This window comes from Melanostigma gelatinosum, assembly GCF_949748355.1.
Source record: "Melanostigma gelatinosum genome assembly, chromosome: 13".
NCBI classification, from domain to species: Eukaryota; Metazoa; Chordata; class Actinopteri; order Perciformes; family Zoarcidae; genus Melanostigma; species Melanostigma gelatinosum.
This window is the reverse complement of record NC_136646.1, coordinates 18,061,670-18,076,024: the sequence shown is the minus strand read 5'-3', so window position 1 is coordinate 18,076,024 and position 14,355 is coordinate 18,061,670. Positions and strand designations below refer to the sequence as shown.

The 14,355-nt window shown below is 40.1% G+C and overlaps 2 protein-coding genes across 3 annotated transcripts; both read left to right on the top strand.

Annotated features, from left to right (window-relative positions):
- The first annotated feature begins 1,349 nt into the window (after positions 1-1,349).
- Positions 1,350-3,705, top strand: gid4 (GID complex subunit 4 homolog). Of its 2 annotated transcripts, none has more exons than XM_079282404.1 (6): positions 1,350-1,702; positions 2,243-2,302; positions 2,802-2,909; positions 3,142-3,243; positions 3,355-3,485; positions 3,567-3,705. In XM_079282404.1, the coding sequence occupies exons 1-6, from the start codon at positions 1,490-1,492 to the stop codon at positions 3,628-3,630; spliced, it is 678 nt and encodes a 225-aa protein (XP_079138530.1). In that variant the 5' UTR covers positions 1,350-1,489; the 3' UTR covers positions 3,631-3,705. The 2 variants fall into 2 exon arrangements, with proteins under 2 accessions (XP_079138530.1, XP_079138529.1); XM_079282403.1 differs by having other exon boundaries at positions 1,350-1,714.
- A 565-nt stretch (positions 3,706-4,270) lies between these two features.
- LOC306787286 (uncharacterized protein) lies at positions 4,271-13,956 on the top strand. Its single transcript, XM_079282402.1, has 11 exons — positions 4,271-4,408; positions 5,802-5,890; positions 6,130-6,279; positions 6,566-6,699; positions 6,876-7,012; positions 7,171-7,264; positions 7,852-7,969; positions 8,221-8,444; positions 8,590-8,761; positions 8,873-9,000; positions 9,155-13,956. Exons 2-11 carry the CDS (start codon positions 5,803-5,805, stop codon positions 9,470-9,472), a joined length of 1,563 nt encoding a protein of 520 aa, XP_079138528.1. The 5' UTR covers positions 4,271-4,408; position 5,802; the 3' UTR covers positions 9,473-13,956.
- The last annotated feature ends 399 nt before the right edge of the window (positions 13,957-14,355 follow it).

Below are 14,355 nucleotides of genomic sequence, written 5' to 3'. Positions count from 1 at the left end.
CAGTACAAAACTAATATGTGTTTTTTGAACTGAAATAATAAAATAAGTAAATTAAGACTTTGCTCAGACTCTGTCTCTCCCTCCAGCCTGAAGCACTGTGCTGATCAGCTGTCTCCAGTGTTCACAGGCATTTTCAACACCTCACTGGAGACATGCCACATACCAGCCTGCTTCAAGACCTCCACCATCATCCCCGTCCAACAAAAAAAACAAGGATCACAGGACTGAATGACTACAAGCCCGTTGACCTGACCTCTATGGTTATGAAGTCTTATGAGCGCCTTGTCCTGTCCCACCAAAAAACCCTCACTGACCCACTCTTGGACCCCTTGCACCTCGCCTACAGTGCCAACAGGTCTGTAGACGAAGCAGTCAACATGGCCCTTTCACTTCATCCTCCAGCATCTGAACTCTTCAGGAACCTACGTCAGGATCCTGTTTGTGGACTTCAGCTCTGCCTTCAACACCATCATCCCGTCTCTGCTGCAGGACAAGCTCTCTCAGCTGCGCGTGCCTTCGCTTGTTACTGTTGCAATAAAACATGTGCGAGTAAAAAGCAGATACTTTATCAATACATCTGTTTAACAAGCATGAACACTTAAACGAAAGCAACCCCTAATTAAATTGTCTCTGTCTCTCATCGACCGCCGCTATGTTTACACAAGTACAACAGAAAGCTTGGCCAAAAGCATTTCTCTGTTCTGAATTTACTTGTTTTTAAGAATAATTGTTGATAAGTGAGTATGAGAGCAGCTCCTTGTAGTAATACAATCCTAAAGATACGTCCCCCTACCAGAGGGCCACCGTAGTACTCTGACATTGCAAAGGGAGGGGTGAACGGAGGACAATGCTGTTGCTTGCAATCTGCAACCTCGCCACTAGAAGCCACTAAATCTCACACTGTCCTTTAAACGAGGGGACTTTAGCCTAAAATACGTCAACACGGCAGGTAACTCTAGCTGTTACACTTACTGGTCCTCAAATATCAGGACATTTTACTTTAAAAAAAATACAAATTGGTGTATCTAAATACGTAAGTCGTTGCCCAATATAAACATTGTAAATTCTGTCTCTCTGTTTGCACCGATTTCCACCAATATCTTCGCGAGCAAATTGCACGCCAAGTCTTTTCCTGGAACTATCTGAAGTCTTCGTGAATCACGTGACTTATCAAGCGGTTTTTGAACTTTGGCTTTTGATGCGACTCCCTCTCTATACGGCTCTAATTGTGGTGTGTCAGGAAAGTGAATACATCTCCCAGAATGCATTTTGGGTACATTAACCAATACGAGTCTAGCTCAAGCCACGGACAAGTTTTCCAGCCAATGCAATTCCAGGAAGCTGGAGTCTTGACATGAAACGTTGCAGTGTCCCTCCTCGGTAGTTGGTCCATGGACAGTTTTGGGACGTCGGGGATTTTGTGCCGCTGGCAGAGCCTCTGTCGGGACCCCTTCTCTGTCCGGCTCTGGTGTTCTCAGTCGTAAAGTTAATGACGGTTGCTGACGGTGACACCTTAGCGCTCATCATGCCTGTCCGAGCAGAGTGCCTCAGTACCACCGGCTCGGCCTGCACATCCTCGGCCTCGCTTGTTCCCCCTGCCCCGATCAACACCTTCCAGCCCGGGGTGGCCACGTCGCTGCTGTACAGCGGCTCACAGTTTCGGGGTTATCAGAAGAGCAAAGGCAACTCCTACGACGTTGAGGTTGTTTTACAGGTATATTGTTACTGACATGCACCTGTCCTGTTTGGTCTTTTTTTAAACATTAGTTTGTTTATTGCCACATTGCAAAGTCAGCATATTTGTAGCAGTAGTTGCTAACTTAGCTGACGTTAGCTTGTCATTCAGTACGCTGACCTAATTATTGCTACTTCACTGTGTTTCTGCTGTGACATTAAGAATTTGGACCTAATTTAATTAATCAACGTTATAGACACCTATTCTGCATTCATGTTAAACACACTCCAAACATACACGTTAGCATCTTGTGCAACTAGCGACCTAAAGGAGTAATAAGCTGCTAGGATTGACTTTTGACAGCAGTGTCAGCAGCCTTACTGACAGAAAATGTAATGCCTGACTGCAAACTCACTTTGTACGGTTTGTCTCTGTTCACAGTACCCCTCTTGCATTTAATAAATAAATAAATAAATTATATATATATATATATATATTATTTTTTTTTTGCACCTGTGATTCCAGGCCACGACATAATTATGTATTATTCCCTGAATGTGTTTGCAGCACGTGACTGTGGAGGACTCATATTTGTGTGGATACCTGAAGATCAAAGGCCTGACTGAGGTGAGCAGTGAAAGTAGATCAGATGTAGTAAGACTGACCTTTATTCTGAGCACAGACTGGTTTCTACATTGAAGCGAGTGGGAACTGGTTTCTACTTGCTTGATACAGACTGAATTGTAAATAAAAAAGCTTAGAGGTGGACAATTGGGATGTCCCTAGATTGAATCTCTTTATCCAGGTTCGCACTCTAGTCCTCAGCTTAAGTGTGTCAACTGTTACATTCCAAACGCAGGATCCTATTTAAACTGGCAAGTTGTTTGTGAGAAAATGAAGCCAAGAGAACAAACTTGCTCACCTATCTGTAGTAAGTCAACATGCATAATGATAAAGATTCTCCCTAATGATTGATTTGTAGCACAGCCAGTTGAAGCTGTTACAAGTATATCCTAATATATAGATATTCAAAACATTTTTAACACTATTTGTTGCATCACTTACTGTAATTTCTGCTGCAAAGTTGAACCACAGTTAAGGTATCCACCTTCTCCCTGTGTGACAGGAGTATCCAACTCTCACAACATTCTTTGCTGGTGAAATTATCAGTCGAAAAAGACCTTTTTTAACCAGGAAGTGGGACGCAGATGAGGACGTGGACAGAAAGCACTGGGTATGTTCGGTTTGACTTTTTTTTTCATTTGAGCCGACAGCTCTTCATCTAACAAGTTCACGGACACTTTCGTATTCTTATGTCTTCCAGAAAAAGCCCATGAATTGCAAAAAAATAAATTACGTTTAGACTTTGCCTAAAATCAGACTTTGCATCCTGAGTTACAGTTGTTGTCTTGTCATCACCTCCGTAGTTTCTATTCTCTTACCAGTACTTCATGAACTCTTTCCAGGGCAAGTTCCAGCCTTTTTACAAATATGCCAAAAGCTTCAACTCTGATGACTTTGACTATGAAGTGCTGGACAGCAGTGATTATGTCTTCATGAGGTGGAAGGTTAGTACATAGTCTCGCTCTCTCTCTCTCTCGTGCTCTGTGTCTGTCTGTCTGTCCTTGTTTTAGCTTTGAGCTCTAACCTCCACTCTTGTTTTTTTTCTGCACCCTCAGGAGCAGTTTTTAGTCCCCGACCACACGATCAAAGACATTAGCGGCGCCTCCTTCGCTGGCTTCTATTACATCTGTTTCCAGAAGTCCACGGCCACTATCGAGGGTTATTATTACCACAGGAGCTCAGAATGGTAACTACCGAACATCTTCTGCCACGTTAGTACGTGTTTCTTTTGCCACATTTGACTCCTCCCTTCTACTCGCCCCTGCAGGTATCAGTCTTTAAACCTAAACCATGTCCGAGAGCACAGTATGCCTATTTATGAGTTTCGGTGACGAATGCACACACGAGTACCGAGTCAAGGAGGGGACAGTTCCTACTGCGCTGTGGTTCAACGTGGACGGGAACACCGGAGAGTCATTTAGTGCCGAGATGGGAGCTGACCCGTTTCCCTTCCTGCAGGGACGTAAACCGTGGTCAGACTCTCTCCTGTGGTGGACCAACAGAAAGAAGGCACAGAGAAGGACGAGTTTCAAGGAAAGTAAAGATCAGTGGACGGACGGCTCTTGCAGTCACTGTGGAGCTCACGTTTTCTTCAGATTTCATATTTTTAATTGTATTTTGGTCTGTTTTCATTTTGTGCCACCTGATTTCTTTGCGCTCGCAAAGGATCAGTCTTCCTGTTTGTTGGACATCGAAATATGTTCCTGTTTTCCTTCAGCGGAGAAACATAACTGCCTTTTCAGCTAAGAGTTGCAAAAGAAAAGAGTATAAAGGGTGTATGTTTGTGAGAAGAGCAAAGCTTAATTTAAATCATTTAACATCCACAGGAAAAACGGGAGAGTAATTTTTCCGGAGTTACAATTATTTTCCACTGAAGGAGTCATATTTAATCATTTTGGAGTGTAATTACTTCCAGTAGCCAGTAGAGTGTGAGTAAATATTCAGAATAAAATCTATTGGAGTAAAACAGCGTGACCACGCCCACAACGGTTCCTTAAGTTTCGTTTCTGCCGCCATGACACCTCTCGCTACACTGGAATGAGCTGACGTTTTATGGAACGGAAGGGCTGAAGTGAGGAACAGAAGACGGCATTTGAAATAACATGTCAGGTAAGGTCATTCGTTTTGGTTAACTTCATGTGTGTAAGGTACATTGTGTAGCAACATTGCAGCTAACCTAACGTTACTTCACTATTTGCATTGTCAGATATGAGCCGTAGCTTCTGATTGTTCGCGTTAGCAGATGCTAACGGTAGCTTCTAACGTTTTCACATAACTTAGTCACAGTCAAACGTTAGCTTCTAACGCATTAACATCAATTCGCAAAATATTTGGTGGTTTATGGACATATTAACGTCGACACACCTGGATTAAAGTCTCAATAAAGTAGTATTAGCTATCATCAGTAGCCAGCGGACTTCACTGAGCAGGTGCATGTGTGTTTTATTCTGTGTAGAGGGGCTGTCTTTTGCTGCAGTTAGTTGGTGCAACAGGTACATTTTACTGTGAAAATGGCTATGTAGAATTTGCAGTTTGTTGGCGTCAACACGTGTATTTTACTCAGAAAGGAGCTGTTAACGACCGTTTTAAGCTGCATTTGTTGGCGCTAACCTGTGTATTTTACTCTGAAAAGAGCTGTTAAAAACCGTTTTAAACGGACTGTTTCTAGCTGCGTTTGTGGGCGCTAACACGTGTATTTTACTCTGAAAAGAGCTGTTAACGACTGTTTTAAGCAACTGTTTCCGGCTGCGTTTGTTTGCGCTAACACGTGTATTTGACTCTGAAAAGAGCTGTTAACGACTGTTTTAAGCAACTGTTTCCGGCTGCGTTTGTTTGCGCTAACACGTGTATTTGACTCTGAAAAGAGCTGTTAATGACTGTTGGACTGTTTCTAGCTGCGTTTGTTGCCGCCAACACGTGTATTTGACTCTGAAAAGAGCTGTGTTGATGGACTGTGTTTCGCTGCAGTTCATCAGCACCCTGGTCGATGCAACATGTGTGTTATACTTTGAAAAAATGCACTTCACTCTGTTGACTGCTAAAACTAGCTGGGCTTGACATTGGCACGGGCCACTCGCGAAGTGCGGGTAGAATTCCGCAGCATAAGCTGATTGATCTGTTGCACTGTGGCATGCTAGAGACGGCCAAGTCGGAGACAACCAGGTGAAGTAGACATTGTTCAAGATGAGACAACTGGTTACATTTCTGATGATGTGTTCACGCCAAACGCAGTAGATTACATACAAAGTCTATGCACAGCCACTATGAGACTGGAGTGACGCGAATTGGCGATTCAAGCGAATGAACAGGTCCCTTTAGTACAGCGTAATAAAGACGTGCTTAAAATGTCCCTCGTTTTTATAATGAAATAGTTTACCCTTGTGGAGACCTACTATTAGTCCATGCATCATGTCTTTCTAATGTTGGCTTACTGTGGTATTACTAATGTTGGCAGTCAGCTGTTTCTGATAATGAAACTAATTTAATTGTTTTTGTCATGAAGGATGCAAGCTGTAAGAGTGAAGTACAGAGATCGTCAGAAGTACATTTGTTATGAGGGGCAACTAACCTTCAAATCATTTTTGGATTGTGGTGAGTGAAAAATATTGCACACACTAACCTGTGGAACAATACACTTGGGATGTCACTCTATGTTTTGCATACCTGAAAGTCTTTTCCCTGGAATAGCAAAGGTCTGCATGGAACACTGTCAGTTTTGGGATTACAATGTTCAAGTGAAGATGGCCTTCTGATTGCTGTCTGTTATGTTTTTCTGCAAATACACAACCGATTCATCACTAAGCTTGTCCCTTGGTATTTTGTCTTCACAGTTGCCAAGAAATTTGACCTTCCAACCTTGGACTTAAAAGTCTATGATGAATCAAAGACCGAAGTTGATGAGGAGGTGTTTGAGTTTCTACTAAAGAAACAAGACATTGGTGTGCTGGAGATTTGTCTACCCCAAGACCCAAATCTTGAGGGTTAGTTACTTATTAGCTTATAACTTCATATTTATCTGTACGGCTTGGTCAATCTAACATGTTTTGAATATGCAAGACAATTTAATATATCTGAGTTGGGGTTTTTTAAAATCTTATTTAGATATTTTGAAATCATCTCTGCTCACCCTTTCCACAATTTCTGGAACTGTTGTGGGCATGATACAATGTGAAATATTTGCATTCCTCTAATAATGGATGTGTGCACTTATATTGTCTTATAGTCACATTGTTAATCACATTAGTTCAATGTTAATATGATTTCTAGATTCTTTGAGCTCCCCTTCATGCTCCTCCTTTGCAAGCTTCAGTGGAGACAATGAGAGGGACTCGGACGACACCACTATATTGCAGCATAGTCCTGCTACAAGACAAAGAGATGAGGGAAGTCATCTAGCTCAGGTAAGCTCTGCAGTTTCCCTTGCATCCTTTCTGAAGGTTTAAAAAAAATGCCAAGGTTGAATGGTAAATGGCTGAATAACTGAAGTTGTAAAATTGTGGCCATTCTGTTTGATAATACTTGATGTCATTATTGTTTTAAACGTTTCATTGTGTTCATTTTTGTTCTTCCCACTTAGATGATTGAAGACATCCTGAAGAACAAACCTGGAGGAGAGAGGATCATGAATGAGTATGCCCGAACAAAAAGCCTAACGGATGCCAGAAGACGTGATATGGTCAAGATATTGGTCGCACATATGACAAGTGAACATGGGTATGTTGTCATGTTGTTATTATTACATACCTGCACTCCTAATACACATGTGTGTCTTGAATTGACACAGTACAACACCCCTCTTTTAGCAGGTGGAATTTACACATCAATACTTTTGATTGGAGCACATATAGTAAAGTCTGTGTGTTTGTGTGTAGGACAAGTCCTTCAAGGCGCGTTAAAGAGGACTACGCAAGGGGCATCACTACCTTGTACCCATACCTGGCCGATCCTAGGAGCAAGTTAGGCTATGTAAGTACATTAAAACGTCTAACTTATTTACTTTTCACTTGCTTGGAATGTAAATATTTCAACTGCTGTTTTACAGATGGGTAGTGTTTTTATTTCAAATAAAGATCTGTAAACATTACTGCATGGCAACAAGGGCTGTCACTTTTTGAACATTTGTTTGAATGTAATTAACATTCAAACTCTAATGACTCATTTGAATAAAAAATGTACAGTCTATATCCACAGCTGACTGTTTAACGTAGTTTACTTTGTCACCCAACAGAGGGCGCTCTAACGTATTGCGTGTCATTTCATATTTGTTCGAGTGTTATTTTTGGAAAAGGTGACAGCCCTAATGGCCACCATCTCTGCCTTCCCCGTAAGTTGAACTCTGGCGGTGTTAAAGCTCAGTTTACTTTCGCACCGCAAGGGTTAGCCCATTAACAAGACACAACACTAACCGTGTAATACAATAACCTCTGTTTTTCAAAATAACTGTCATTAGAAAGAAAGGCCTCATCACAATACTAGGAAATATGATAGTTTTTGGGGAAAGATTAAACTATTTCAACTTGTTCAATCAAACTGAATAACCCTTTTTACTTTAGGAGCATTATTACAATGCAGAAGATGGGAGTGGGTATCTGGCATGGAGACTGAAATTTGTTCAGAAGGAAGCATCGGAGGGAAAAAAGAAGACCTGCAGTCAGTCACAAACACTAACTGGTATGTGTGAAGTCTAATTCATAATGCATGATGAGGGAATAATCATATAATGTATATATATATATATATATATATATATATATATATATATATATATATATATATATATATATATATCCTATTTTTCTTCTGGAGACGTAAGTGCCTGCATGGCCATCCTTGCAGAGTTTTCCAAGCCTTATTTCTTATATCTTAGGACATAATATCATATACTAACCCAGTAATTGATAAAAGTGCCACCACTATTACAGGTGGTCCAAAAGCAGAAAGAGACTCATTCAGAGTGGAAAACGGGCTAACCACAGAAAGCCTGTGCTGCGAGGCCATTGCGCTTATGAAGCATACAGCTGATGAAGCAACTGTGAAGGAGAAGATGAAGCAGACCTTTACCTATCGCCAAGACATGGTTCATGACCCAGTGAAGTCCTCTGAACTATTCACAGCGTTTCCAAGATTCCTGGACATGGCAGGACTGGTATGTGAACGTTCTACTGCCACTGTCATGACAATATTATTTCTGTTCTACAATAGCCTGGGTAGGGTTGTAAGATCTGTCATGACCATGGTGCTACACCATAATGTTTACTGTTCTGTTTTGACCAATTCTATCTTGTCTGCAGATTGACCAAGACTTTGGTCTGATGTTTGGGGATGCTGCTACTACAAAGTTCCTGGAGAGATGGCCTACTATCTACAAACAGAAAGTCCTCGAACAAAGCCGTGGCCTCACACAGACAGCCGATCTTCAAGACCTGGTTCAAAATGCTGAATGCACAACAGACGTGGAAAATGGTATGCTAAAAGTTAAGGATCATAGTTATGGAAGAGAGAATAGTTTTTGAATGAAAAATGGATTGACTGTTCGCTTGTAGTAAATGCTTGTTTATGAATTTTTACTTCCAGGATGGGACAGTGACATGTCATCCATTTTGGTTCTTGTCCACCTTCTACCACCATCACCACATGGCCGCAAGAGACCAGGAAAACTCTCAGCCAGACAAGCCAGTGACCGTCTTGTGAAATTCATTAAGGTGAGGTTACAGTTCAATTAAACTGGAAAATCGTCACTGTTCTGTCCCCTTTTCTAAACCTTTCAATCCTCTTTTTAAGATTATGGTCAATTAAGACATTTCCTTAAACTGACTAATTTTATAGCTGACTAATTCATTATTTTTTCTGTCACAGACTGGGATGAGCATCCAGGGGCATCTGGACGGCATCGTGGAAAGCCTTCAACCATACCTGCTAGCTGTGGGGACCCAGAAGAGTCTGATTCACAAATACTTCATTGTGATTGACAAGCATGCAATACCTTGTAAGTCACCAGACACACTTGCCTGTTTTGATGAGCTTTTCAAAGCTCATTTTGTCTTTGGTACTTCGTACAACCAGGATCTGGTAAATGTGTACAACTTCTTGCAAACCACGATCTTTGAAATCGATGTTGATACCACTAAGGTGAATCCAAGGGTTGCAGAGTTGAGGGCTCGGATGCTGCATTGAGTTGATACGAAGATGTTTTGTTTTATTTGCAAAATCCCCCAGGCAAACACCAATTCCCTGACAAAACACTTGAAGTTGATCCACGGACTTTGTTCAGGAAAGACCCTTCGTCTTAAATGTGGTCAGGCTGGTTGTTCACTAGTTTATGGCACTTTTTCTGGGTTTCGAAAGCATCTAAATAAAGCACATGAACCTTGTTCTGATCCTGGTGAAGGCCCATCTACATCTGAAGATTTAGCAGCAAGTAATTTTGATGACTTGCCAGCAAGAAGTTCACCTTCTGACTCAGTCCTTCTCAAAAGGAGTCTTGTAGACAGCTGCGCTGCAACAGTAGCCGAACTTAAAGTGGCAGGCGTAAGTGAAACAACTGTTAACTCTTTGGTAATTTCGATGGAAGAGATTGTTGACGATATCCATAATCAAGCAAAAGAATCTGTGAAGAAGTGTCTATCTTTACAGGAGCCTATCAAAAGCGACATTGAGAGCAAAATTGATCAGTGTTTCGAAAAAATGGAAAATCCCTATGGTGTATTAAATTCTGAGAGTAAAAGAAGGCAGTATTTTACAGAGAAGTGGGGAAGGGTAGACTTAGTTGAATATGTTCTTGGTACAAGATTTGATACCCTACGCAATCGCACCACTGGAACTTATGATCAGGTTGTTGTCACTGATAAATTAGTTTACATCCCTATTTTGAAAACTTTACAATTTATTTATCAACATCCTAACATAAAAGAGATGATGCAGACTTCAAGTTCAGGAGAAAATCTTCATGACTTGTGCGATGGAGATCTTTTCAAGAGTCATGATCTATTTTCAAAACAGAAGCATGCCATTCTGATTCAGCTTTTTTATGATGATTTTGAAACTGCAAATCCTTTAGGCTCAAAACGGGGAATACATAAATTAGGTGCACTCTATTTCACCTTGCGGAATTTTTCTCCCAAGTACAACTCAAATCTGCTTAATATTCATTTGGTCGCTTTATTTCATGCCCAAGATGTTAAAACATATGGCTTTTCTAAAATACTTGATCCACTTATGCAGGATATTAAAATACTTGAGAAGGATGGAATTCGGGTCCCCTTGTATGATCAGCCAGTGTATGGAACTATTGTCCAAGTTACAGGTGACAACCTTGGTCTTCACAGTTTGTTTGGTTTTGTTGAATCATTCAGTGCCAGATATTGTTGCCGCTTCTGTCTTGCTGAGAAAGAAGACTTTCAGACTGAGTTTAATGAAGATTCACCCAAGATAGTTTTGCGAACTCGCGCACTTCATGCGGAACATTGCCAAATGATGGAGACAAATCCCACTCTTCCCTATGTGATGGGCGTTAAACGTTCTTGCATTCTAAATTCCTTGCAATATTTCAATACATGTGAAAACTTCTCTGTCGATATTATGCACGATATCTTGGAGGGAGTGGCACAATATGAAATGAAACTTCTATTACTGCACTTGAAAGATAAGTACACAACATTAAAAGAAATAGACTGTAGAATTAGGAGTTTTAACTATGGCTATATGGAGCAAAACAACAAACCTCCTACAGTTAAGTTAAGGGAGGACTCAAATGACTTGGGGTTGAATGCAATCCAATCCTGGTGTTTACTTCGCAATCTACCACTTATCTTTGGAGACTTGGTTTGTCCAAATGATCAACACTGGTATTTGCTACTGCTTTTGCTTCAAATTGTAAACATTGTATTTTCACCAAAGTTATCAAAGGGTATTACTATTTTTTTGAAACACTTAATCGTGGAACACCACAGGTTGTTCAAGCATTTGTTTCCAAACAAAAGGCTGCTACCAAAACATCATTTTATGGTGCATTACCCTATGTGTATTCTTAAAATTGGACCACTTTTGCATAGTTGGTGCATGCGCTATGAAGCAAAGCATCATTTCTTTAAGAAACAATTAAAAAGCTTCAAAAATATCACTAAAACTTTGGCCAAGAAACACCAAAATCAAATAGCATACAGGTGGCAGACATTTGATCCCAATGAAGTGATAATTGGTCCAGGTAATATGGTAGCTTTAAATGTGCTAGACTGGGGCTATGAGATAGCTGAGACTATTCAGGTACCAATTGACACCAAGGTTTTAAATATTAGATGGGCCAAACACCATGGAAATATGTATCGGACGGGTTTAGTCGTTTGTCTGAAGGTTCATTGTGAGATGCCAGTTTTTCACAAAATCCACCATGTAGTTCTGAAAGATGAGAGGTTATTGTTTGTTACATTTGCCCTGCAAACAGTGTGTCTTGATGAGCATTTTAATGCATATAAAGTTGTGTGCACAAAAGACGGACCTCATGTAGTTGATGTGAAAGAGATTTTCTGTTATAAAGCATTTGATGTACAAATGTCATACAGGTGTGATGATGCAAGTTTGTTTATTGTGCCATACTGTTTCCTATGATGTCATAGTGAAAAGGCCAAAGTGTTCCAAAGGTCCAAAATGTATTCTGTAAAATATGTATGGATACATTGCACATTTGTAATACAAAATAATAAATTGTGCTTTGGTAAATACTGATATCTGATTTATTTAACTTGTTGGGTTTAATGATAACCTTCCAGAGTAAGTTCTCTCAGGTTTTAATCATAATTTAGTTCTCTATGGAGTGTAATTTAGTTCTATATGGAGTGGAATATAGTTCTATATGGAGTGGAATATAGTTCTATATGGAGTGGAATGTAGTTCTATATGGAGTGGAATATAGTTCTATATGGAGTGGAATGTAGTTCTATATGGAGTGGAATGTAGTTCTATGTGGAGTGGAATGTAGTTCTATATGGAGTGGAATGTAGTTCTATGTGGAGTGGAATGTAGTTCTATGTGGAGTGGAATAGTTCTAAGTTGAGTAAAATGGCAGTAGAGTTGTTTTCATTTTATGCTACATAGAGTAAATTATCATCATCTAGAGTTAAATACAAACACTGAATAGAGTAAAAAATACTCTGAATCATTAACTCTGAGGCAAGAGTAGATTTTACTCTATATAGACTGGGACCAAATGTTGTATTTTATTGAGTAAAATTTTATTCAATTTGAGTAAAATTTACTCCGACAAATTTACTGTGCTTTGACACCCCCGTAGTGTTTAATGCAGAGTATGATGGTGGTGGGGTTATTGCCAAAAAGGTTGCGGAACAGAAAGTAGCAATGATGAGCAGTGGTCTACTTATTATGCAAGGTCTTTAAGACCGTAAGTTGTGATCTGGCGTTCAGGGATGGTGTTTTTGGGGCAATACGTATTGAGTCCAACAGCTGAATGTTGAGAGTTGGCCGAATTAAGATGACAGCGACGATGACCTCCCAACGGGTCGTTAATAATCAATAACCAATCATTTCCACGCTGCTGCTTTTACGAACACAACGAGAAGTCTTCAAATGTCAAAATGTCTCTATGCAAGCCAAAGGTCACACGTAGGGAGGCTTTAAGAGCGCATAACGTGTTTTATTTACAGATGATTTATCTTCCTTTATTTGTTTTTATCGTAAACGTCTTCGAGTAAAACTACAGAGGAAAAATACGAGTGACTGGGAAAAATAAATAGATTTAATAACAATTACCAGCATGTAAAGCTCAGACATGTGACATTCGAACTCAGTTAAAAATGTAAAATTGAATTTGAATAGGTGTCGACAAACCTCTATTGTGTGGCGGTCGACTGACGACATCTTCAGTCTTCAACACAGTCTGTGGATAAAATCTTAGTTTTCTTTGGTTTCAGTCACATGCGTCCTTTCAATATTATTTCGTCTTCAGAAGCAGTGAGATGTGGCTGAATGAGGAAGGCACAACAGTTGAACGTAACAAAACCAAAACAAAAAAGCTCCACACAACATGCTTGTCTGCAATGTGTTACTGTTCTGTCCTCAGTGGAAAATATTGTGTGAACAAAAGCACCTTTTGTGACTCATGGAGAAAAGTCTAAAGTAGGAAGAACATAACCTCCTTTGATGCTTCAGGAGAAACCTGCTGCCTTAACATTTTACATGTCTGTAAATCTCTTCTTTTTTTTTTTAAAGACAAATGATTAGGTTTGTAATGTTTTATTTGAACAAAATCATGAAAGTATATTTGTGTGGTTGAGGGAGCCTTCATCGGGTTGATATAAGCGTCATGTGTTGGAGCGTGCATGTACTCCGCCTGCCTCTGCGTTGCTTATTGGCTGTCAGCTGGCTCGCTCGCCTGCTGCATGACGAGGGGATTTGATGGGCTGTGGGAAGAATCTTTTTTTTTATATGTATGTGGATTGAAAGTGTTGCAATCTGTTGGATTTAATAAAATAAAAATAAAAAATGTTATTTTTATCAATCATATAACCGAATGAAAATGTGCAATGTAAGAAACATGTTTATTTGTGAGTGTTATTAAGTCTCCACTGACACACTTGATCTAAAGAAGTGGACGTATGACGAGTCGGCCTCATTGTGTGAAGAGAAATAAAGAGTGGATTATTTCATCTGTTTTATTGTTGATTATTGTTCATTAACTGGATCCCCATTAGCTGACGCCTTAGCGGCTGCTATTCTTCCTGGGGTCCACAGAAAGGACGAAACATGATGTGAAACGAACAGTACAGTCAGAATAATAGTACAGTCGGATACAAAGTGCAGTCAAAGATGTATATTATCAGAACCGACCATATACACAGTGCATCCATCATTTATACAAAGAAGGATCAGGAGACTACAAAGTGATAATCTGTGCATCGAACATCAGGTTAAAAGTGTCGTGGCACTGCAGTGTGACACTACAGGTACACCTGTGCAGGAGTTCAGCACTAGATGTCAGTAGTAGACAGCTAACGGGTTTTACTCCGAACTTTTCAAACCGCTTAACACTTCTGCGGCAGTTACGG

Coding starts and splice junctions, on each gene's coding strand:
- gid4 (XM_079282403.1), top strand. CDS start 1,490: ATGACGGTTGCTGACGGTGACACCTTAGCGCTCATCATGCCTGTCCGA. Junction 1,715..2,242: donor ACGTTGAGGTTGTTTTACAG/GTATATTGTTAC, acceptor ATGTGTTTGCAG/CACGTGACTGTGGAGGACTC. Junction 3,486..3,566: donor TACCACAGGAGCTCAGAATG/GTAACTACCGAA, acceptor TCGCCCCTGCAG/GTATCAGTCTTTAAACCTAA.
- LOC306787286 (XM_079282402.1), top strand. CDS start 5,803: ATGCAAGCTGTAAGAGTGAAGTACAGAGATCGTCAGAAGTACATTTGT. Junction 8,445..8,589: donor TCCTGGACATGGCAGGACTG/GTATGTGAACGT, acceptor TCTTGTCTGCAG/ATTGACCAAGACTTTGGTCT. Junction 9,001..9,154: donor GTCTTGTGAAATTCATTAAG/GTGAGGTTACAG, acceptor TTTCTGTCACAG/ACTGGGATGAGCATCCAGGG.